Raw genomic sequence first — 26,160 nt, forward strand, 5'->3', positions numbered from 1 at the left:
TACTATAAAAGTGGCTTCCTATGTTTGCTACCCCAAAATATTCCTGCTAATGGGATCAGGAAGACCTAAGATTACCAAGTCCTTTTCCACCTATCAACATTTTGTCACATCTTCCCCAATTTTCTCATCCAAACCCAAGTTGGGGCAACTTCAGACTGTAAGTTCCTTGAGGCTTGTCTTATTTGTCAGGGGCGCATGTACTCAATAAATGAAACTTGCATGAATGAGTCAGAGATTTATGTACACAGGGAAAGAAAGCTGGTTATGGCTTCTTCATATTTTTAACGTGGACCCAGAGTTGTAAATGGAGGGTGGAATGATAGCAGAGTAATCTTAAAGCACAAAATGTGGGTGATGTCTCCACAGTCCCTCGGCAGCAACGGGTGCCTGGGTGCCTAGGAAAGGCCATCTAGAGGAGACATCAGGAAGTAGAGGAATTCTGTTATTTTCCACTCATCTGATTAGCATTTAAGGTCGGCTAAGAGGCTGGAAGGAACACATCCACGGCTCTGCTTTAAAGGATATGAAAACTGGGCTGAAAGGAACAGGAGTCCACAGTTCGAGTTCAGAGGACATAAAAACTGGCTCAAGGAAACTCGGGTAAGTTGGACATGAAAACTAGCGGGAAAGGAAACGTTCAGTGTTTTTTTCCCACTGAGTCACCTGTTCCCAGCACATCAAGTCCTGGTGTTTGGAGATGGAAGGAACGGAGGGAAAGTCACTTTTTAGATGAGGCTCTGAAGCCCCTGGTCTAGTTTGAATGCACAAATGCGACCAGCGGTGAGCAGGAGGAGGGAGGATTCGTCCGGCGGGGGGGCGGGGGCGGGGCCAGAGCGGGGCTCAGAGGCGTGGCCCAGGCTGGAGGGACGAGCCTAGGCGGAGCGCCGAGGCGAGGCTAGGACTGAGCAGTGGGATGCGGGTGTGGTCCGGGAGAGAGGGGCGGGGCTGTGGCTAAAGGGGTATGGCCAGGGTGGAGGGCGAGACTGGCACGGTTTGGTAGGGCGTTACCAGGGCGGTACATACCGGCGTAGTGGGGCGTGGATCTGCCGGATGGGGACGTGGCCTCGGTTGAGGGGCGTGGTCTGGGTATGTGGGGCGTGACGGGGCACGAGGGGGCGTAGCTCTGATGGCGGGGCGTGCAAGCTGCGGATACCCGGAGGCGAGCTAGCCGCTAGGTTCCTGATCTGGAAAGACGCTCAGGTAAGGACGGGTGGCCCAGTGGAGTTGAGGGGACAACAGGGGCGGGCCGATCCAGATAGGGCCGTGATTCTTCACACGCCTCTTCCGCACGCCGCACCAGGTCCCGGAGCTAGGAGAGCTGTTGATCCTGCGAGTATTGTCTGGGTCCCGGCGGGGCGCCCTTGAGTACTAAGTGGGGCCTAATAGGGTATCGAACTCCTCCACCCCAGCCCTCTTCCTCCACTATGAAACTTACCAAACGGCTGTCATCCTTCCAGGTTCTTTGCACAGGACACGATAACAGCTGTTCCAGAGAATGGGGAGAAGCGGGGGCGGAGGAGGGCAGTTCCTTGAGAGGTGGTGTTGCCTAGGTTGGTTGAATCTAAATAACTCCACAAAGTTCAGCCGTCTGCGAAATAGCTAGAGACGGGGGTAAGGGCGACAAATCTGAGGTTGCTGTTCCAGAAACCGAGGCGCAGTAAACTGGGACTCCCTCAGTATCGGCACCGCCTACTATGTCAGGGACTGTGGAGACTCACACCCACCCCCAGGACAGGGGATCAGCATCACAACTGTGCCATGCGGACAAATCTGAGTCTTCTTCACTCTGCAGTTCTTCTTCTGGCCTTTTTGTTTTGTGCTCAGCGGTAAAAGCTGAAGGAGAGGAACCTCTAAAATACAAACCTTGTTGGTTGTCCCAATTCTTGTGGCATTCAATGTTATATGCTTCTGCCCCAAGGCTTGTGACAATTCATTAATATTGATATCAGTGCCCCTCCCTCCAGTGTATTTTCACTAGGAAAGTTTGAGGGATAAAGGGAGTTAATGTGTACACCTTAGTTTGAAAAGAACTTATTCTCTGTTAGCCACTGAAAACCGTATTGCTTTCTGCTTCCCATTAGTCCTTTACTGATAATCCGGCCCCATCACTCTGCTGTTTAAAAGTCTTGATAGAGTATGGAGACAAGTAGTCCAATTTTCTTTCTTTCTTTCTTTCTTTCTTTTTCTTTCTTTCTTTCTTTCTTTTTTCTTTCTTCTTTCTTTCTCTCTCTCTTTCTTTCTCTCTCTCTTTCTTTCTCTTTCTTTTCTTTTCTCTTCTTTTTGAGACGAAGTCTCACTCTGCCTCCCAGGCTGGAGTGCAGTGGTGCCATCCCGGCTCACTGCAACCTCCGCCTCCCGGGTTCAAGCAGTTCTTTTGCCTCAGCCTCCCGAGTACCTGGGACTACAGGCACACGCTGCCACGCCCGGCTAATTTTTTGTATTTTAGTAAAGACAGCGTTTCACTGTGCTGCCCAGGCTGGTCGCGAACTCCTGAGCTCAGGCAATCTGCCCACCTTGACCTCCCAGAAAGTGCTGGGATTACAGGCATGAGTCACCGCGCCTGGCAAGTAGCCCTATTTCTGTGGTAAGAGAAGCTGCCCCAGACCACATCCCTGAATTGTCCCTGCATATCCCTAAGGAGTGGCCACTCTTCTTGGGTATGTAGGAAATGGAAAACCATAAAGCTTTCTAGGAATTTTCACTTTTACTCAGGTTTTTTTTTTCACCTCAGCACCATGTTTGGAATTCACTGAAATGCCAAAAGCAGCCAGGGCACCTTTCTCTGTGCCTGTACGCACCTGCCCGGTTCTCCCTGGAGCCAGGCAAAAAAGCTGCAATCACTCACAGTTGGAACGCAGTACAGATTGAGTGAATTGTGAGTGAATGAATGAATATTTGGGAAATTTGACAGAAAGGGGAAAATACATTTCATCTCATTGGTGGCACTGGGCAATTAATTGCAGCACACAGAGCAGTTATTAGAAATATATTTTGAAACCTTTGGCTACCACACATTGGGATCATGCTCCCAGGAAAGAAGTGGGTGAGAGGAGGAAGCTGAGCTTTCTCAGTCAAGATATTGCAACATAATCTCTATTTAAATTTCAGGGAATTACAAAAGACTTGTTTCCTTTTGAAATGCGAGATGGGAAAAGGAAGGGTCAGTCTGTTGAGAATCAGGGAATTGTTTCCAATGTAATTGTTACCTTTAGTCAGAGTACATTTTTTGTTGTTGTCTGTTTTGCCTACACATAAATGGCTTCATCAGGCAGAGTTCGAGGTACTTGTCATTTAATAAACACAAGATTTATGAATGATTCATTGAGGGCTTTCAGAGTCTTTGTTTCCATACATTTCTAAGTCTGGAATCAGATAAGGGGCAGGTTAGCAAAATCCAAGGATATACATAAATCATCAGTGATTGCAAAGATCATATAGCATAGAAAGCTCCCCTGTGGCCCATCCAGCCCAGGGACCCATCTTTATGGACAAACTTATGTACGGACAGATTCTTACAGTAATGTATGGTACTAGTTGATTGTCATGTGCTATGTTTGATGGTTAAACATTATTTTTGGTTCACAAACTTGGCTTTTATGAATGCAGTGAGTAAGTTTAAATAACTAACTGTTAATAAACTATTACTTTTAATTTAACAGAGAGGATAGACCTTAGGCCTGAGCAAAACTAACCTCGTGTTTTTGTAAATATTACAGCCTAGCATTAGCTAAATTGAATTTCTGTTTACTTGGATTTTCCTGGAACCTCCTTACCTGGATCTTCCATGCTCTGTTCCTTCCTTGACTGACGTTGACTGTTCCTTCTCAGTCCCAGCATCCTTCATGGCTCCTTTTTGTCAGTCTCCCTTGATACACCTGTAGCTGCTGGGAGGAGGGAATTCTCCTTCTGTCTGTATCTTCCTGACTGCTCCTGAGCACTGGAGCTGTGTTGCTAACTCTCTCCTAGGCCTCTCCTGTCAGCTGTCCCATTGGCACCTTAAATCCAATATTAGTGGGCTGGGTGCCATGGCTCCTGCCTGTAATCCCGGTACTTTGGGAGGCCGAGGCAGGTGGATTGTTTGAGGCCAGGAGTTCGAGATCAGCCTGGACAACATAGCGAAACACTGTCTCTACCAAATGTACGAAAATTAGCTGGACGTGGTGGTGCTCCTGTGGTCCCAGCTACTTGGGAGGCTGAGGTGGGAGCATCACTTGAGCATGCGAGGCGGAGAGTACAGTGAGCCAAGATCGTGCCACTGCACTCCAGCATGGGTAACAGAGACCCCATATCATTCTTTTGTTGTTGTTGAGATGAAGTCTTGCCCTGTCACCGAGCACCAAGGCTGGAGTGCAATGGTGCGATTTCAGCTCACTGTAACCTCTGCCTCTGGGATTCAAGCGATTCTCCTGCCTCAGCCTCCCGAGTAGCTGGGTTTATAGGCATGCACCACCACACATGGCTGATTTTCATATTTTTAATAGAGATGGGGTTTTGCTATGTTGGCCAGGCTGGTCTGGAGCTCCTGCCCTCCAGTGATCTACCTGTCTTGGCCTTCCAAAGTGCTGGGATTACAGGCATGAGCGTCCATGCCTAGCCTGGAGACCCCATCTCAAAAATACATATATATATATATGTGTGTGTGTATATACATATATGTGTGTGTGTGTTTGTATGTGTGCGTGTGTGTGTATATATCTTCAGTATGATTACACGTATGACCTGCCATCTTTCCCTTCCCTGTTTCTCATGACAAGTTCTCTCTTTTTAATTTTTTTTGAGATAGAGTCTCACTCTGTTGCCCAGCCTGGAGTACAGTGGCGTGATCCTGGCTCACTGCAACCTCCGCTTTCTAGGTTCAAGCAATTCTCTGCCTCAGCCTCCCAAGTAGCTGGGACTACAGGCACATGCCACCACACCCAGCTAATTTTTGTACATTTAGTAGAGACAGGGTTTCACCATCTTGGCCAGGCTGGTCTTGAACTGCTGACATCGTGATCTACCTGCCTTGGCCTCCCAAAGTGCTGGAATTACAGGCATGAGCCACTGTGCCCGCCTGACGGGTTCTATTTTTCTCTTCAGGGATTCATCCTCGTTCTACTGCCAGCATCACTCCAGCCATTAAATCATGAGGTCTTCCGCCACTTCTTCCTTTTTTTTCTCCTTTAACTGAGTGCCAGAGCCTACATTTTAAATCACAATGGCTATCTCTTGAATACCAGTCACTGAGCAGGTGGATCATTTGAGGCTAGGAGTTTGAGATCAGCCTGGACAACATGGTGAAATCCCATCTCTACCAAAATACAAAAATTAGCCGGACGTGGTGGTATGCCTGTGGTCCCAGCTACTTGGGAGGCTGAGGTGGGACTTACTTGGGAGGCTGTCCAACTCTATTATCACTGCCCAGTTCAGTGCTTCATATTCTTTCACTCCGATTACTGGAGTTTCACTTTAAATTCCTCATGCTTAAACCTGAGCTACTTATTTCCCCCCCAAAACCTGTTTCTCCCACTGTCTTCCCTATCTCAGTTCATAGTAACTTTATTCTTCCGCTTGTGTAGACCAAGAATTTTCCAGTAATCCTTAACTCCTTTCTTTCACATCTTATGGACTGTATATTCAAGATATATCAAAAATCCAACCACTTCTAACCACCTCCACTGTGACATCTGTGGATTAGTTCAAGCCTTGGATTATCCTGAAGGATTTTCCTACTTCTTTCCTACTTCCTAATTCTTTCCTGTTCCTGTCTCTACTCCCCAAGGCAATTTTCAATAGGACATGATCTCAGCTCAGTACTACCTCCATCCCCCAGGTTCAGGCAATTCTCCTGCCTCAGCTTCCTGAGTAGTTGGGATTACAGGTGCCTGCTACCATGCCTGGCTAATTTTTGTATTTTTAGTAGAGACGTAGTTTCACCATGTTGGCCAGGCTGGTCATGAACTCCTGACCTCCAACGATCCTCTCCTGCCTCGGACTTCCAAAGTGCTGGGATTACACACATGAGGTACCATGCCTGGCCTGAGTGATCTTTTAAAAATGTAAATTGGATTATGTTACTGCTCTGCTCAGAAACCTCCATTGTCTCCCCATTTCACTTAAAGCAGTGGTTTTCAACCTGTGGTAACCCTACTCCCTTCCCCCAGGGGATATCTGGCAATATCTAGATAATTTTTGTTTTCACAACTCTAGTATAGGGTAGAACTGGCATCTATTGGATGCTAGCCAATACCAATGCTGCTAAACACCCTGCAATGCACAGGACATTCCCCCACAACCAAGAGTCATCTGTTCAAAAATGTCAACAGTGCCAAGACTGAGAACCCTTAAAGAAAGAACCCTTACAGTAGCCTGGAAGTCTTGGTCTGTCATCCATTACCTATGGACCTCATCTCCTACTGCCTTCCTCCTGGCTCACTCTACTACCATACTGGCCTCCTCACTATCTCCCTTGAATATGCCAGACGTATGCCCACTTCAGGATCTTTGCCCAGGCAATTCCTCATGCCTGAAATGCCCTTCCTTAAGATAGTCATGTAACTAATTCCCTACCTCTTCCAATCCTTGGCTCAAATTTTATCTTCTCAACAAGGCCTCCTGTGAGCAATATATTTAAAAATATAACATCCTTTCCCAAGTGGCACTCCGAATTCATCTTACCCTGCTCCACTGTTTACTGGACATATTCAAATTGTCTCTACAACTGACTTGTTTATTACATTTGTTGTTTATTATCTGTGTCCCCCTGCTAAAATGTGGGCTCCACAAGGGTAGGGACTTTGTTCTGTTCCCCAATGAACCTAAAACCATGTTTCACACTTAATAGATATTCAATTGATATCTTAATGAAAAGAAGAATAAAACCGTGATGGATTGAATGAAGGATGGTTAAAGGAATCACCTCCTCCCTGACTCCCGGCCCCACTCGTTCCCATCCATTATCACTGCTTTCTCCCGTACAAGTGAAATAATATCCAAAAGGCTTCCAGTCTCTTGGAATTTCATATTCTCCAAATTAATCTCAAATCCTCATCTCGCCCCACCTCCTGCTGCATCCCTGGGCATCTGTTTGGCCAGTGCATTGGCAAATATTAATAGCAGACTTGGAATGATGGGAAGTTCAGAAATACTCTTGGCTTGCTTTCAAAAAAAGCAGGTTCGAGCTTTGTGGGGCTTTGTTTTGATTTTGTCTAAAGAAGAAAAAGGAAAATATTCAGAGTCAAGGTCCCCTGCAGTGAGATCAGCACTATTCTGGGGCACAGATAGAGGTTCAGACTTTTGGATCACTACAAGTAATCCACCACTGAGTGTGGAGGAGAATGACTGAGAAGAGGGTGAAGGTGAGGGAGAAGTCAGGCCCTCTGGAGCCCTCCTGCACCCTAGCCCTAGAGAGCCAGTCTGGATGTACAGGAAAAACTTCCTCTAGGCCAGGCATTATAAAAAATATAACACCCTCTCCCAAGTGGTGGCCTCCAGCCTCGATGTTATGCAGACAGCGTGATTGCAGAATGCAGGGCAATCCTCAAGGCATGACCATGGCCCTGGCCGTCAGCCCCAGCCTGCTATACCTCAGTGCTTTCCTGATGGCTCTCTGTGGAGCGGAGTCAAGGGTCACTTCCCAGACTTCTCTGAGTGCCATGCTAACAGGTCTCAGACCCCACACAGCCTCTTGTGCCGAGCCCTGTGCCTTAGCCTCATGTGTGTTCACTCATCTGTACAGCTCTCCTGGCTGGCGGGCATGTCCTTGGCCTTGTCTTATCACAACTTCCCTTTGAAGACAGAGCCCACATGCCCTTTCTGTTGACTCTGCATTGTACTTGCCATCATCTTCCCAAAAATTAATGTCTCGTTCTCACTTGATTGTGAGCAAGAAAGGAGGCCTTTTCCACTTGCTTGCCTACATCCCCCAGACACTGGAAGTATTTATTGAATAAACCTAAGGTTCTGCCCATTTTGACCGCAATCGTCCTCTACAGCCTTGGGGCGTAATCATCCCCTGCCACCTCCTCATCATCGCTGAAGGTTCCCCTGTTCATCCCTCTGCCTTTGCTTCCTGTTAAACTGTCTCTCTCCTAGGATACATTTTTCAGATGCCATCCTTTCCTGAAACTTAGAGCCTCTGCCCCATATATGCTCATTGCATGAAATCAAGGCTGTCATCTTGTCCAGCTTTGATTAAGAAATATCTGTTTATGGCCAGGCGTGGTGGCTCACACCTTTAATCCCAGTACTTTGGGAGCCCGAGGTGGGCAGATCACCTGAGGTCAGGAGTTCAAGACTAGCCTGGCCAACATGGTGAAACCCCGTCTCTACTAAACATACAGAAATTAGCTGAGCATGGTGGCAGGTGCCTGTAATCCCAGTTACTTTGGAGGCTGAGGCAGGAGAATTCCTTGAACCCAGGAGGCAGAGGTTGCAATGAGCTGAGATCGCAGCACTGCACTCCAACCTGGGTGACAGGGCAAGACTTTTTCTCACAAAAAAAAGAAATAAAAGAAATATCTGTTTAATTATGCTAAGTAAAAGAAGCCAGTCACAGAAGGACAAATACTACACGATCCTAGTTACGGGAGGTACCTAGAATAGGCAAATACAGAGACATAAGTAAAAGAGAGGTGGCCAGGGGTTAGGGGATAGAGGGGGAGTTCATGTTTAGTGAGTACATAGTTTATGTTGGGAATATGAAAACGTTTTGTTTACAGATGGTGGTGATTATTGCACAACATTATGAATGTATTTAATGCCACTGAATTTGTACATTTACAGCTGGTTAAAATGATAACTGTTATGCATATTTTATCACAATTTTTAAAAGGTAACAAAAAAAGAAGTATTTTTTTAAATAGTTTTTCTTTGTAGAGTGCAAGCTTGTGGGAGTGGAGAAAGAGCATGATCTTTTCATCTTATACAAGCACAGTGCTTGACATGAGATAATCACTCACTATTGCTTCACTTCAGGAATGGAAATCAGTGGGAAGGAAGTACAGTTAAGGCAAGATTTCCTCATATCTTTCAGGAGGTTTTGAAATAACATTTTAATGTCAAATCAGTTTTATCAGAGGGAATCCTGATTAGTTGCAATTGTTTGTTTGGAGTATTTATTGGCTTTAAAGAAAAAGAAAATGTTTTTAAAAGTCATCCAAAATGACTATTTTGTTAGCTTTTTGCATTTATACGATGGGTAGCATTTTAACAAAATCAATTTGATTAATAATAACTTGTATTTATATAACAGCAGCTTTTTCAGAGAGCTTTCATAGCTTGCACCATTTGAAGCCACAGAAAGTGTCAACTTCTTGTAACTGAGTAACTATTTTTCCTGCCTCTTGGGTTCTAGATTCTTGCATAAATTTAAGGATGTACTTTAAGCATTAATCTTAACCGTTTCAGTTCATATTATTGTAATCGCTCAAGAGGCTCTTCCTGCCTGCTGCACAAAGACCATGGCATTGTAACCGCCTAATGGGTTCACCTGGCCTGCTGCCTGGACAGAATTGATTTACCAAGACAGGGGAATTGCAATGGAGAAAGAGTAATTCACACAGAGCCAGCTGTGTGGGAGACTGGAGTTTGATTATTACTCAAATCAGTCTCCCCGAGCATCCAGGGATCAGAGTTTTTAAAGATAATTTCTCAGGTAAGGGCTTAGGAAGTGAGAAGTGCTGATTGCTCATGTTGGAGATGGAATCATAGTGGGTGGAAGTGAGGGCTTCTTGCTGTCTTTTGGTCCTGGATGGGATGGCAGAACTGATTAAGCCAGATTATCGGTCTGGGTGGTGTCAGCTGAGCCGTTGAGTGCAGGGTCTGCAAAATATCTCAAGCACTGATCTTAGGTTTTACACTAGCAATGTTATCCCAAGGAGCAATTGGGGGAGGTTCAGACTCTTGGAGCCAGAGGCTGCAGAACCCCTGAACTGTAATTTCTAATCTCGTAGCTAAATTGTTAGTCCTGCAAAGGCAGACTGGTCCCCAGGCAAGAAGGGGATCTTTTTTGGAAAGGGCTGCTATCAGTTTTGTTTCAGAGTCAAACCATGAACTGAATTCCTTCCCAAAGTTAGTTCAGCCTACGTCCAGGGATGAACAAGGACGGCTTAAAGATTAGAAGCAAGATGGAGTTGATTAGGTTTGATTTCATTTACTGTCATAATTTCCTCAGTTATAATTTTGCAAAGGCGGTTTCAGCATTGCAGTAAAGAAAGAGTTTAAGTAGACATGAGGCCGGCCACGCCATGTGGGAGATGGAATTAGTACTCAAATAATCTCCTCCAAAGCTCATAGGTTAGGGATTTTTCAAAGGCAGTTTAGGGGAATGGGTAGAAGTGGCTAGGCTTGCTGCTGATTGTTTGAGGAGGAGATGAAATCATAGTGTCCTCTTGCAAGCTGAATTGCTTCTGGATGGGGCCACAGGAGTGGGGTTGGTGGGTCCAGGTGGAGCCATGGGTGTCAGACATGCCAAAAAAACTGAAAAGATATCTTCAAAAGCCAATCTACAGTAGTGGTATTATCTACAGGAATGGCTGGCAATCTATGTCTACACCATAGCACAACTGCGGGCCACATGTGGCCCGGGATGGCTTTGAATATGGCCCAGCACAAATTTGTAAACTTTCTTAAAACATTATGAGTTTTCCATACAGGTTAAAGTAATATTCTTTTTAAGAAAAAAAAATATGAGTTTTTTTTGTGTTTTTTTTTAAAGCTCCTCAGCTAGTGTATTTTATGTGTGGTCCATGACAATTCTTCTTCCATATGGCCCAGGGAATCCAAAAGATTGGACACCCCTGCCTTAGCAGAATAAGGTTCCTCTCTTCCCCTAGATTGATGGCTTTTTATTAGCTTTACAAACGTGGTTGAGTTTTGGGCAAGGACTATTATCATTTAAACTATAGCCTAAATGTCTTCCAAAGTTCGCTTGGCCCAATAGCCCAGGAATAATTAAGGAAAAGGAAAGATGAGGGGTGGATTCGCTCAGATCTCTTTCATTGTCGTAATTTTCTCACTGATGTAATGTTTGCAAAGGTGGTTTCATTATCCGTTTACTCTGTTGAGCTGTAATGATAGATTACGCAGGTTCGTGGTCTTCCAAGTTAGAAAGAACATAAAATTTATAATCTGAGATTCCATCCAAGATGAGGGTGGCCATAGTAAGAGAAGTAAAATGTTTCTTAAAAGTTAGGTTGATACTGAGAAAGTTTATCAGGTTACTGGGCTTCTTTGCCATTTTTTTAACTTTGAAAAAATGATAGTTTTCAGATTCTGTAATAAACTATCACCAGAGCCTACTTCATACAGATAGTTTTTATGGAGAAGAAACTGAATTAGGAGAATGTGTTCCTGTGAAAGATACAATGAAGGATAAGTTGATAGGATGTCTGGGAATTTGCTTCAAAATAAGCTGGGAGGAAAAATGGCGGGGGCAGGGGTAGGAGAAATATAAATAAAACATGATTGGCCATGAACAGACAATTGTGGAAATGGAATTGGTTTTATTACAGTGTTCTCACTATACTTCTATAAAATTGAAGTTTTCCATAATAAAGTTTTTCTTTATTAAGAAAAACAAAGCAGAGTGAGATTCTAAATTGAAGTTGCCAATGGTCTATTGTTCTTCAAGTCTGCCCAGTTAATTGAGTTAAGTAAGTTATTTGAAAACAGTGTGCTAATGAAGTGACTTTCTTGTCTGGGGTAAATACCCGGGGTTTGGTGTCTCACACCGAGAAGATTAACAACATGGACACACACACGAAGTGGGTTAAGGAGTGGAAAGTTTAGTAAGGCAGAAGAGAGGAGAGAGGAGAGCTGCTCTCTCTCTTGCTGGAGAGAGACATCCAAAAAAGGCCAAAGTGGTGGACTGCAGCAGATTTTATAGGCAGGCTTGAGGAGGCGGTGTCTGATTTACATAGGGGCCACAGATTGGTTCCACCCAGGTGTGACATTTGCTTAGCACATGGGAAGGCTGGTCTCCCCACCCTAATCTTATTATGCAAATAGGCTTTCTACTAGGCCAGTGCCATTGTGTCTGCTCCTTACTGTACACTTGGCTGGCAAAGAGAAGATGGAGCTGCCATTTTGCACATGCCTAGTTCTAGGTAGCATTTTTCTATTGGTACAGCTGCCAGCATTCACCTGTGCAAGCTTCCAGCTTGCTTGTCTATTTCTGCAGCTTGATTTTACAGGCTGACCTTTGTTCAAAAAGAAAATGATTCGGGGACTGCTTTTTATTAAAAGGAAAACCTTACTGAGGACTCTGGTAAACTCACTATCTGCCTAAGTAATTTCTTCTTAACTCCTATATCACTATTAGTTAGCTGAACACACTATCAAGATAATCCCTTGAAAGTTTATTACCAGTCCATGTTTGAAATCCCAAGTCAAACATTTACATCTCTTAAATAAGGTACATTTTGACATACATGCTCCCTTCAAAAATGTGTATACACGAATGCACACATAAAACGATAAGCAGGCCAGATGCAGTGGCTCACCCCCGTGTAATCCAGCACTTTGGGAGGCCCTTAACCAGGAGGATTGCTTGAGTCCATGAGTTTGAGACCAGCTCAGGTAATATGAGATGAGATTCCCCCCATCTCTAAAAAAAAAATAAACAAAAGTATCCAGGCACAGCCAGGAGTGGTGGCTCATACCTGTAATCCCAGCACTTTGGGAGGCTGAGGCAGGAGGATCCCTTCAGGTCAGGAGATGGAAATCAGCCTGGCCAACTTAGTGAAACCCTGTCTGTACAAAAAATACAAAAAAATTAGCCAGACATCGTGGTGGGCACCTGTAATCCCAGCTACTCAGGAGGCGAGGGCAGGAGAATATCTTGAACCTGGGAAGCAGAGGTTGCAGTGAGTTGAGATTGTGCCACTGTTAGAAGCAAATTTTTGAGTGCCACAAAAGAAATAGTACTTGAACATAAATTTTATCAGCAAGGCAATTTTTACTTCTATAGAAGGATGTGTCTCATGGATGGAACAGAGAGAACACCTGAACAAAGGAGGGGGGAGTTCTTATCCCTGACAAGGTAACTCCTACGGCTGTGTCATTCCTCTGTTGGCAAGGGTTGGACTGCACAGTCTAAGCTAATTCCAATTGGCTATTTTAAAGAGAGCAGGGGTACGAGCCAGAGTGGTGGGGTGAGCAGTTTACACAGAAAAGATGGTTACAGAACAGATGACCAACGGTGACTCAGGAAGGAGCAAGTGACTAGGGGAACAGATATGAACTACTGATTAGGGCTGGCAGGAAAGTTGTTTACTGAAACTAGGGGCAAGGAGACGAAGAGAATGAAGAAGTTAAACTTTAAAATGGAGCACAAAGAACATACTGGCATACTGGTTCTTTGAAGAGAAATTTGGAACTCACGATATTCAACACCACTGCACTCCACTCTGGACGGCAGAGCAAGACTCCATCTCAAAAAACGAAAAAAAAAAAGCTAGGCATGGTGACACATGCCTGTGTTACTGGAAAGGGGTCTCTATCCAGACCCCAAGAGAGAGTTCTTGGACCTTGTGCAAGAATTCGGGGCAAGTCCATAGTGCAAAGTGAAAGCAAGTTTATTAAGGAAGTAAAAGAATAGGTCAGGCGTGGTGGCTCACACCCGTAGTCCCAGTACTTTGGGAGGCCGAGGTGGGCGGATCATGAGGTCAGGAGTTTGAAACCAGTCTGGCCAACGTGATGAAACCCCATCTGTACTAAAAATACAAAAAAATTAGCCAGGTGTGGTGGCGCATGCTTGTAATCCCAGCTACTCAGGAGGCTGAGGCAGGAGAATTGCTTGAACCCAGGAGGTGGAGGTTGTGGTGACCTGAGATCACGCCATTGCACTCCAGCCTGGGTAACAAGAGCGAAACTGTCAAGAAAGAAAGAAAGAGAGAGAGAGAGAAAGAAAGAAAGAGGAAGAGGAAGGAAGGAAGGAAGGAAGGAAGGAAGGAAGGAAGGAAGGAGGGAGGGAGGGAGGGAGGGAGGGAGGGAGGGAGGGAGGGAGGGAGGGAGGGAGGGAAGGAAGGAAGGAAGGAAGGAAGGAAGGAAGGAAGGAAGGAAGGAAGGAAGGAAGGAAGGAAGGAAGGATAAAGAATGGCTACTCCATAGTCAGAGCAGTAGCTTGGGCCGCTTATCTGATAATACTTATGGTTGTATCTAGATTATATGCTATACAGAGGGTGGATTATTCGTGTGTCTTCTGGGAAAGGGGTGGACAATTCCAGGAACTGAGGATTTCTCTCCCCTTTTAGAGCATATAGGATATAACTTCTATTTAGAGCATATAGGATAACATTCTCACTAGCACCATGACAGCTTACGAATTGCAACGGAGTCTGTAAGTTGTCATGGTGCTGCTGAGAATGTATTTTAGAATACCAATGTGCTATAATTAGCATATCATGAGCAGTGAGGAAGACCAGAGGTCACTTTCGTGGCCATCTTGGTTTTGGTGGGTTTTGGCTGGCATCTTTACTTCAACCTGTTTTGTCAGCAAGGTCTTCATGACCACCGTATCTTGTGCTGACCTCCTATCTCATCATGTAACTAAGAATGCCTTAACCTCCTGCCAATGCAGCCCCGTAGGCCTCAGTCTTATTTTACTCAGCCTGTATTCAAGACGGAGTTGCACTGGTTCAAATGCCTCTGACACCTGTAGTCCCAGCTCCTTGAGAGGCTGAGGTGGGAGGACAGCTTGAACCTGGGAGGTTGGGACTGCAGTGAGCTGTGGTCACATCACTGCATTGCAGCCTGGGTGACAAAGTGAGGCCCTGTCTTAAAAAAAAATTATGAACAAAACTGACTTTAACTTTGCCTTGTGAATTTCAAACACCTTTGCACAATGCAGATGTGCTTTATATGTCACCGGCCTACACACCCTGGGTAAGGAATTAGGCCTGGAAGTGAGGCACTTCCGTGGGTTTCACTAACTTCCTGCCAGTCCCTCATTATGTGATTTGAGTTCATTGTACATTGGCAAAGTGGCAAATGGCACTAGGTAGAAAGACTGATACAGTACTTGTTCAGGCAGATGGCTTGTTGATAGCCCGTGAAAGAGCTCTGCCGGGAGCCCTCAATTGTTCCTTGAAGGGTAGTGATAGGAAGTAACTCAGCAACTTGCTTTCATTGGACATGGCTTGTCAGGTATAATTTGTCCTCTCCTTTCACTTAGGGATAGCCTTAAGTTACCAACACATGAAGTCTGGGGACACATTCAAACCATAGCACAGCTCCAGTCTTAAGGCAATCTGGAAGTAGAATTTCCTCTTCCTCAAGGGATCCCAGTCTTTTTTCACTTAAGGCTTTCAACTGATTGGGTAAGGCCCAACCACATGAATGGTAATCAACATTATTTCAAGTCTGTGATTTAAATGTTAATCTCATCTAAAAAATACATTCAAAGTGACATTATTATTATTTTTTCTTTGAGATGGAGTCTTGCTCTGTGGCCCAGGCTAGAGTACAGTGGTGCGATCTTGGCTCACTGCAACCTCCACCTCCTGAGTTCAAGCAATTCTCGTGCCTCAACCTCCCAAGTAGCTGGGATTACAGGCACGAGCTACCACGCTCGGCTAATTTTTTATTTTCAGTGGAGACAGGGTTTCACCATTATAACCAGGCTGGTTTTGAACTCCTGACCTTAAGTGATTCTCCCACCTCAGCCTCCCAAAGTGCTGGGATGACAGGCATGAGCCACCACGCCTGGCCTCAACGTGTCATTTAAACTGGTATTTGACCAAATATATGGGTACCATGACCTAGCCAGGTTGACACATAAAATTAAGCATCCCAGTAGAGAGGCCTAGAACAGATCTTTCACTGTCTCAGAAGGAATCGGCCCTGCAAACAACTCGAACCTCAGCCTTCTAGCCTCCAGAACCATGAGACAACGAATTTAAGCCACCCAATCTATGGTACCTTCTTCCAAGCTAATACGTCGGCCTGAAGACCTCAGGTAGGGAGTTAGGCCTAGAGATAAGGAACTTCCATGGAATTCACTGACTTCCTACCAGTCCCCTTTAATGTAATGGCCGCACATCTCTGGCTCCCTGAGTTCAGTGCACATTGGCAAAGTGACACATATGCAGAGCGAAGTGCATGGCACTATGCCAAAAGACCATCTTCTCACCCTGCCGTGTGCTTCATTTCACAACGCACACAGAGATGATTCTCCCTCCTTCCGCATAGGTGTAGCCTCCTCCCGTCAAGCTCAGATGGAGCAGGGTCAAGGACAACAATACAGAGAAGAGCTAGTTCACAGCCAATTACAGGCAGGAACGTGCACAAAGAGAGGGGTGGATGAAAGCACAATATTTGCCTTCTTGCTCAGCATCACTGGGAACCGTGACGTGGGTTTCATTTCTTACACTCTTCTTGGAAAGATGGTATGAAGAAGTAAAGTTCAGGTCTGTAAGTGAAATGCATCAAACTCAAAATAAAAGAGATGTATCTTTAAATGTAACTTTTGTTTATTGAGATGGCGTCTCCCTCTGTTGTCCAGGCTGGAGTGCAGGGGCACGATCTCTGCTCACAGCAACCTCCGTCTCAGGAGTTCAAGTGATTGTCCTGCCTCAGCTTCCCAAGTAGCTGGGAATATAGGCATGCGCCACCACGCCCAGCTATTTTTTTTTTTTTTTTAATATCTTTAGTGGAGACGGAGTTTTACCATGTTGGCCAGGCTGCTTTCGAACTCCTGACCTCAGGTGATCTGCCCACCTTCCTTGGCACCCTAAGTGCCCGGATTACAGTGCTGGGATTACAGGCGTGAACCACTGTGCCTGGCCCAAATGTAACATTTTATTTGGGAAGCAAGAATCAGAATTTGGGGCATACACACAGATTGGATGGTCTTCAGCATGTCTGAGGAACAAAGAGTAGGTTGGAGATTTTATAAAAAGGAGGAATATTACATATTGTTTTGGAAGAAAATTCATTGGCACTAGTAAAGTTTTTGGGACCTGACAAGCACTAACTGGTGAGTGATGGCGGTGGCTAAACCTATTTTGAGAGGCACAGCAAGTTGTTTTAGTAGCTACAAGATAAAACTGGTTTCAAGTTACAACAGTTTTAGCAACGGGCTTATGGAAAATTTAATTCTTGGAGCAGGTGCTATGTGCCCTGAGTACTGCTTCCCCCATCCACTTGACTCCGATTTAGTTGGGTATGACAAGAAGCACCCACCCAATTTTGGGATTTCGTTTTGGCCTGGGGCAGGAGTGGTTTTTATTTTTGTTTTTTTTTTGAGACAGAGTCTTGCTCTGTTGCCCAGTCTGGAGTGCAGTGGCATGGTCACAGCTCACTGTAGCTTCGACCTGGGCTCAAGTGATCCTCCGACCTCAGCCCCCTGAGTAGCTGGGACTACAGTTACCCACCACCATACCTAGCTAATTTTTTATTTTTCATAGAGATAGGGTCTCATTATGCAACCCAGGTTGGTCTCGAACTCTGAATTCAAGAAATCCTGCCCCTTTGGCTTCACGAAGTGCTGGGATTACAGGAGTGAGCTACCACACCTAGCTGAAAGACCGAGTTTGTATGATCAGCTTTGCCAAGTGTGTCTTTAGTGCCTCTCGACTTCTTTTTGTGCCTTTTGCCCCTGGCCATGGTGATAGTGGCGAGTCATGCTTTTTGCAGGAGAAGGTAGAATCTGCAGCAATAGAACACCCTGCTGTCAAGTGGTTTGCTTTTGTGTTTCCCTTGATCATCACTGTTTTTAAAGGTAAACACCAGTGTTTTTTGTTTTGAGTTGAATTAGATAAAATGACGTGGACATACATGGACTGATTTTAAGGAGCGGAGAGTTTAATAGGCAAGAAGGAAGGGAGAAGACAGAAGAAGCTTCCCTTACAGAGACAAAGCGGGGTGCTCCAAAGCTGAGAGAGGAGACCCCAACTGGGGTGGAAACCAGCTAGGTATATGTAGAGGCTGGAGAAGGCGGTGTCTGATTTGCATAGGGCTCAGGGGATTAGTTTGACCAGGCATGTTATTTATGTAGCCCATGAAAAAACTGACCTTTCCACCCTACTCTTTTAATATGCAAATGCAGGGCACCCTGATGTTCTATACACGAGGAGATATGTGGGGGTGGCCATGTTACCAAGCACAGGTGGGGACAAGGGCAAGTCAACAATGGTGGGAATAGCCATGTTGGGTGGACCCAGTTTCTAATGGCCTGCATTTGCATATCAACAACTCCTACCAAACTAAGAGATGCAGCTCTGACCGAGCAGACAGGGTCCCTACCACTGTGGGGCTTAGATACTGGAGAGGATACAGTCGAAAAGTACATTCCTGGTCAGATATTAATTCAACTGCAATAAGCACTGTGAGCACAAAGAAGGTTCTGGGCTGACCTGGTGAGCATGTGGTCCAGGGAGCTTTGAGGAAGTGACACTGGCATCAGCCACCTGAAGCAGGGCTGGGGATTCACCAGGCACAGATGGAGGAGAGTCCAAGAAAGAAGAGCATCTGCACAGGCCGAAGGGAAAGACAGGAAGAAGTTGAAAGAACTGAAGTCCAGGTAGCTGGTGGGCGGGCAGGAGTACAAGTGATTTTAGCAGGGCCAGGGCACATGGCCTTGTAGGCATACCACAGTCATGGCTACACGAATGGTGTCCTGAACAGCTGTCTGAATGTGTCTCAAGTACTCAAAGTAAACACTTCAAAATCTGCAGTGGAATGAATTTGTAACCAAAAAAAATTGATTTTTTTTTCATTTCAGAATGTATTTGTTCATTTGGAACAGGGGTACTTTTCACGGAAAATAGATGAAGCAATACTGGGGTTGGGAGAGTGTTCAAAGTTAATATTATCATCATTTCAGAACACCATAGTGAATACCCTAGAAAGTATCATCTTCGGAGACTTTGACTGTGACCATGTGAAAGGTAGAGAGAGAATTCAGGATTTACTTTGTCCATTTTCCCATGTTCAAGGGCCATTGCGTTACACCTAAAATTGGCAGAGTCACAGATTATATTTAAGCTCAGATTTCAAAACTATCCATGACTATTTTGGCAGGATGTGTCTCGGTTTTTTGTTTCGTTTTGTTTTGTTTCTTAAGCAATCTAGATACAGATGTTTGTTTTTATTCAGACAGCCTGGAGGGGGCTTTAATGTTGGGATTGTTTGTACGTGTAAATACCATGCTGGATAATTAACTGGGATTTCCTGAAGCAATTTGTTTTTAATTTTAAGAAACTGTACTGTAAACAGTTTTTTCATTCTTGTGGATAAAGAGAAGCTTTTCTCTGGACTTCTAATATTTGCCAACCCTGAGGGCAAGGCAAAGCATGTGTGTCTGTCCTCAGGACCCTCCCTGCCCTCCCCAGAGGGGACCAATGAGTTTGAGGAACAGGAGTGGATAAACTGTTGACTCTCATCTGCCCTCCCTCCCTCCACCTCAGGGTGTGTATGACTAGTCAGAATGTTGTTATACTTAGAGGTTTCTCCATGATCTTAAGTCTCTGTTGTTTACAGCTTTCCCTGTCTGCCCTCCTTCCCCTAGGTTATTAGGTTCCTGCAACTTAACTGGGAACTGTTCAAGATTTCAAGCTAAAAATGGTGGTGATGAACAGCCTGAGGGTCATTCTTCAAGCATCTCCAGGCAAATTGCTGTGGAGAAAGTTCCAGATTCCAAGATTCATGCCAGCCAGGCCCTGCAGCCTCTATACTTGTACTTACAAAACCCGGAACCGAGCCTGTGAGTACACCACTTCCTCAAAGAGAACACAAAGGGCTCCTGCCTGGGTGACAGAGCAAAATCTCATCTTTTAGAAAAAAAGAAAGGAGGGAGCAAGTGCGCAAGAGCAAAAAAAATGTCTACAACAATCACACTTGATAAACATTTGTAGCTATGCTGTCTTTGGTTTTCCAGTGTAGGATTATATGCCTTATGAACTGTGAGAAAAACTGTTTATTGATTCATGAAAGTAATTGTAGAATGTTCTTTCTTGACTAATTTTAGCATGTTAAAATGATATCATGCAGAAACTGGATAAGAGGCAGATCTCAGTTTTTAATATTTTGGAAACTGTTGTTTATTATTTCTTGGTAACAATTGTCTTTTTTTCCTTTTGAACAAAGGTTAATCCACAGAACACAGATTATTTCTGGGAATCTTAAGTTTCTGGAAATTGCTTGTAAATGCTTGTAAACAGTTTACTAGCTTCAACCTTCTGGAATATTCTGTCCTGGGTTAGGAATTACAGACTTAATTCTAGCTGGCCAGTTTGCAAGTGTGTGCTCCGCCTTAAGGACGGAAGACTGAGTCAGGCAGGAAATGGTCCTCTGCCTACTAAATGCTAGTAGCACCCTCATGAAGTTGTAACAACCAAAAATGTCTGCAGTCATTGCCCAACCAGCTCTGCGTAAGAGGATGGGAAAGGATAATGTATGTATTTGTGGACAGATAACTTTGAGTTACTGGAGAGATGAAGTGGCTAAGCATTATCATTAAGGAGGAATTTTACATGTTTTCCATTATTTACAAAACCTTGGCACAGAGTTTTCAAATGTTGGACTGCACTGAGGTGTAGGTTTCTCCACTTTCGTGTTTATTTTCTTTTAACGCTATCTGCAGAGAACAAAAAGACTGGGTAAGAATGGAATGCTTGTAAATTAGTAATGCTAATCTAGCTACATCCAAGGGCTTGAAACTGCTCCACAAATACATTTTCAGTATAAGTTTGTTTCCTTCAACATTGACTGTGGTCTTTTTCAAATAAACGGGCCAGGGCATAATAAATTTCTGGTTGCTGGGTGTGGTTTCCTACGAGCATGCCACATCCTACCGAGACTGGCTTGTTCCGAACACTGGCACTTTGTGGTTTAGGGTTTATATTGGAAAGTATGAGTCTTGCTTCTTTTTTTTTTTTTTTTTTTTTTGACAGAAAGTTGAAATTAAACGTCCCAATCCGGTATGCTTATGTAGTTAGGAAAGTTTGCTGCTTTTAGCGCTGACAAAAAACAAAAAAGCAGTAGTGGCTTCAGGAGGGGCAGCTTTACTTAGTGAATTTCCCACAACAGATGACATGTTATTGTTTCGAAGTTACTAGGAAAAACGGGAGAGTGAGTCACCATTTGATTCCGTTTGTGGCATATTACACTGTTTCCAACCTGGTTGCCCCACTTTGGGCACATGTTCTCAGGACCTCCTGTGGGCTGTGTCATAGGCCGTGGTCACCCATATTTGGCTCAGAATAAATCTCTTGAAATATTTTACAGAGTTTGGCTCTTTTCGTTGACAATTGGTTTGGCGGGGAAAGGTAGGACATCTCTAAGCAGGTGCTTACAGGTCATAAGTAAGTGGATTCAAAGATTTTCTGATTGGCAGATGGTTGAAAAAGTTAAGCTTTGCCCAAAGAGTTGAAGTCAACTGGAGTTCAGATAAGAGGGGGTTGTAGAAGCCAAGGTTCTTGTTATGTAGATGAAGCCTCACAGTAGCAGGCTTCAGAGAGATTAGATGGTAAACATCTCTTAGAGGACCTTAAAAGGTGTCAGATCTCTCCTGGATCAGGAAAAGACCTGGAAAGGGACAGGGCTTCTCTACAGAATACACATTTCTCCCACAAGGGATGGCTTTGCAGGGCCATTTCAAAGTATGTCAAATAAATATATTTTGGAGTAAGGCCAGGTACAGTGGCTCATGCCTGTAATCCCAGCACTTTGGGAAGCTGAGGCGGGTGGATCACCTCACCTGAGGCGGGAAGCTGAGGTCAGGAGTTTGAGACCAGCCTGGCCAACATGGCAAAACCTCATCTCTACTAAAAATACAAAAATTAGCCAGGCCTGGTGGTATGTGACTGTAATCTCAGCTACTCAAGAGGCTGAGGCAGAAGAATCGCTTGAACCCAGGAGGCGGAGGTTGCTGGTGAGCTGAGATCATGCCATTGCACTCCAGCCTAGGTGACAAGAGCAAAACTCTGTTCCCCCCCACGCCAAAAGAAATATATTTTGGGGTAAAATACTTTGATTTCTTTCAGGGCCCGCTATCTGTCATGTGATGCTATACCAGGGTCAGGTTGGAGGTAGATATTTTATTGCTACAAAGAGTCTGTTATGTCAGTCTTATGATCTCTATTTGAGTATTAATGCTGGTCAGTTGTGTCTAAACTCCGAAGGGAGGCGGTATAATGAGGCATTCCCAACCTCTTTTCCCTTCATGAGCTGAACTAGTTCTTCAGGTTTCTTTGGGATCCCCCTGGCTAGTGTAGGGGGGAACCATTCAGTCAGTTGGGAAGCTTGGAATTTCATTTCTGGTTTGCATGTGGGAAGTCCTTAGCTAGTGCTGTCACACGGTGAGGACTCAGTGTTGGCCGCTACTTCTCGCACTACAACTGTTACCATTATCATATGCTCAGTGCCTGCCTCGGATGTTTAAATCTGACCATTTTAGAGCAGAAGAAGCAGAATAAGGAGAGAATGAAAGTAGGAGGTTGTGGCAAATTCAGAAAGCTGCATTTCAGGTCAGCCTTGTGCCCTGTGCTCATATCTTTGCTCCCAAGGCTCCCTGCAGATAATCTTTAGCTGTCAACTCAGATTGCTGTTTGCTGTTATCTCAGGTAGCAGACAGTAACTGCTGATAGCCATAACCTTGGACACTTGCAATATAATAAGATAAAGATAAAAGCCTGTACCTATTATCAGTGTGGAAACGAAATCAGTTTCCCTTACTTATATCATCTGGTGAAATTTAGCCTAATGGTCACATAAAAAGATTTAGGCATGAGATCTTAGACCATAGGAAAGTGCATTTAATAATTCTTAATTTAATAAAATATAAAGAATATCAGGTAGAATGGAAATGATACTGATTTGTTATTCCAATGATTCTTTTTTTTTTTTTTTGAGACAGAGTTTCCTGCTTGTTGCCCAAGCTGGAGTGCAATGACACCATCTTGGCTCACTGCAACCTCCACCTCCCGGGTCCAAGCAATTCTCCTGCCTCAGCCTCTCAAGTATCTGGGATTACAGGTGTTATAGGCATGCACTAGCATGCCCAGCTAATTTTTTGTATTCTTAGTAGAAATGGGGTTTCACCATGTTAGCCTGCTGGTCTTGAACTCCTGACCTCAGGTGATCCACCTGCCTCAGCCTCCCAAAGTGTTGGGATTACAGGTGTGAGCTACTGTGCCCAGCCTATTCCAATGATTCTTATTTGTTTGTTTGTTTTGAGACGGAGTTTCGCTCTTGTTACCCAGGCTGGAGTGCAATGGCGCGATCTCGGCTCACCGCAACCTCCGCCTCCTGGGTTCAAGCAATTGTCCTGCCTCAGCCTCCCGAGTAGCTGGGACTACAGGCGCGCACCACCATGCCCAGCTAATTTTTTTGTATTTTTAGTAGAGATGGGGTTTCACCTTGTTGACTAAGATGGTCTCGATCCTTGACCTCGTGATCCACCCGCCTCGGCCTCCCAAAGTGCTGGGATTACAGGCACGAGCCACCGTGCCCAGCCTCCAATGATTCTTAATGTTCATGATCTCCCTACTTTTATAAGGAAGAGAAACATGTTAGGATAATAGGAACAAAAGGAGGCAGCACTGTATAAAATGTAGCCACTAGGTCAGGCACGGTGGCTCACGCCTATAATCCCAGCACTTTGGGAGGCCGATGTGGACGGATCATGAGGTCAAGAGATCGAGACCATCCTGGCCAACATGGTGAAACCCTGTCTCTACTAAAAATACAAAAATTAGCTGGACGTGGTGGTGGGCGCCTGTAGTCCCAGCTACTCAGGAGGCTGAGGCAGGAGAATCACTTGAACCGGGAGGAGGAAGTTGCAGTGAGATTATGCCACTGCATTCCAGCTCCGTGACACAGCGAGACTCTGTTTCAAAAAAACAAACAAAAAAAAAAATGTAGCCACTAACCCCATGTGGGTATTTACATGTAAATTCATTAAAATTAAATTCATTATAATTTTATAGCTACATATGCCTAGATCTTAGTATACTGGACATTTCAATCATCAAAGAAAGTTCTATTTGACAGCAGTAATCTATATCATAACTGTACTGTGTTTGAAAGTTATTCTATTCTTTCTCCAATTAATTTTGAAGAATACAAATAAAGCCTGGAGATAAATAAAAAGCTTGTTTTGCAGGATTTTCACAAAGACTCCTGATAATATAGACTCAGGAAGCCCCTAGATGATCTTTTATTAACATACACAAAATCTTGAGAAACAATGAGCTGCTTAGGAGCCACTTAGAATTACATTAATGGCCTCAGGGTTATCTTCAGCTGCCTGGGACTGACAAATAGCCCTGGAACTGATCACCAGGAAATGTGGGCTTTAGTCTCCTGTGCTGATAACTGCACGTGTATCCTGTGGCTAATGGACTTGGCATTCAAGTGCCTTTTATAGCCCTGATGATGCTCTAACAAGGCAGTTTGTGATTTTACGATCATCCTCAACCAAGCCATACAGAGAGAGGGTCCCTGTGTATACACCCATCACTGCATTAAGGCCAAGGTTTACACAAATGGTCTTCAGTGACTCGAGGAAGTAGCACGTCCCTCATAAAAAGGGCAGTACATAGCAAGGGACCAGAAAAAGCACACGAGGGTATAAGGCAACGATTTCCAGTAAATAATGTAAGCCACAAATACGAGCCATATGGGTAATTCTATATTTTCTAATAGGCCAGGTACAGTGGCTCATGCCTATAATCCCAAGACTTTGGGAGGCCAAGGTGGGAGGATCACTTGAGGCCAGGAGTTTGAGACCTGCCTGGGCAGCATAGCAACACCCTGTCTCTACAATAAAATAAAACAAAAGTATGGGTAATTCTATATTTTGTAATAACCGCATCTTAAAAAGTACAAGTAAACAGATTAAATTAATTTAACTAATATATTTTATTTAACCCAACATATCTAAAATATGATCACTTCAACATGAAATGAAAATAAGAATTACAAATGAAATGTTAATATTTATTTTGTCCTAAGCCTTCAAAGCCCCTGGTATTGTACATTTATATGGTCCACTTCAATTCAGACTAGCACACAGGGATGGTGCTGCCATATTGGGGAGCTCCGGAACAGAGAGAATAGGTGTTGAGGAGTAAGATCAGATGAAAGGGCCGGGCGCGGTGGCTCACGCCTGTAATCCCAGCACTTTGGGAGGCCGAGGCAGGTCGTCCTGGTCAACATGGTGAAACCCCGTCTCTACTAAAAATACAAAAAATTAGCTGGGCATGGTGGCGCGTGCCTGTAATCCCAGCTACTCAGGAGGCTGAGGCAGGAGAATTGCCTGAACCCAGGAGGCGGAGGTTGCGGTGAGCCGAGATCTCGCCATTGCACTCCAGCCTGGGTAACAACAACAACAACAAAACCGATGAAAGATGCTTTATTTAAGGTGGGAGTGTCAGAGAAGGGGCTTGAACTGACCTTGAAAGCCTGGTAGAATTTTAAGGAACAAACGAATAACAGGTAGATACGATTAGGTGAAGCTAAGAGGTGTTCAGGGTAAACCAGCATGCCTGGTAGAGAGAGATGGTGCCTGCGAGGTAAAGGTGGAGAGCCTTGGTGTCAATTTGTTTGGTTTTCTGTATCAGTAACATAAGCATTTAGTACCTCCTCTGTGCCTTGTACCAAGTAAAGCCCTGGAGACTGTAGAAAAAGTGCAGGACACAGACCTCATGGGCTTGCAGTTGACATAGGCCCTTTGGGCAGATAAAGCAAACACAGATTACATGAGGAATGGTTGGGTGCTAAATGGTGTGAAAGCAAATTCAGTGTGCGTTCAGAAAAAGCAAAGCTCAGAGTGGTTGGAGAATAGGTCAGCGGGGAGATAAGACTTGGACTAGAAAAGATTTCTGTAAGTGTTAAGGAGAAGAAAGGGCTTCTAAGCACAAGCAAAAGTGGGAATAAAGGCCAGGTGTGAGGGTTTGTGCCTGTAATTCTAGCACTTTGAAAGGCCAAGACAGGAAGACAGCTTGAGCCCAGGAGTTCAAGACCAGCCTGGGCAACATAGTGAGACCTCTACAAAAAATTTTATTAAACTTTTCTTTTTTTGAGGTGGAGTCTTGCTCTGTTGCCAGGCTGGAGTGCAGTGGTGTGATCTTGGCTCACGGCAACCTCCGCCTCCTGGGTTCAAGAGATTCTCCTTCCTTAGCATCCCGAGTAGCTGGAAATACAGGCGCGTGCCACCACACCCAGCTAATTTTTGTA

General features: G+C 44.6%; 1 protein-coding gene across 3 annotated transcripts in view; it reads left to right on the forward strand.

Annotated features, from left to right (window-relative positions):
• Positions 1 to 463: 463 nt before the first annotated feature.
• CA5B (carbonic anhydrase 5B) overlaps positions 464 to 26,160 on the forward strand; it is a 57,881-nt gene continuing 32,184 nt past the window's right edge. Inside the window, exons 1-2 of one of the 3 annotated variants that reach the window (XM_035289137.3) lie at positions 464 to 600; positions 19,490 to 19,684. In XM_035289137.3, the coding sequence (XP_035145028.1) occupies positions 19,543 to 19,684 (142 nt within the window). In that variant the 5' untranslated portion in view covers positions 464 to 600; positions 19,490 to 19,542. Of the gene's footprint in view, positions 601 to 1,117; positions 1,201 to 18,210; positions 18,503 to 19,489; positions 19,685 to 26,160 lie in introns of those variants that run through there. The other 2 variants (XM_002762652.6, XM_008988997.5) reach the window with 2 other exon arrangements.

Source organism: Callithrix jacchus, chromosome X (assembly GCF_049354715.1).
Source record: "Callithrix jacchus isolate 240 chromosome X, calJac240_pri, whole genome shotgun sequence".
Taxonomy (NCBI): domain Eukaryota; kingdom Metazoa; phylum Chordata; class Mammalia; order Primates; family Cebidae; genus Callithrix; species Callithrix jacchus.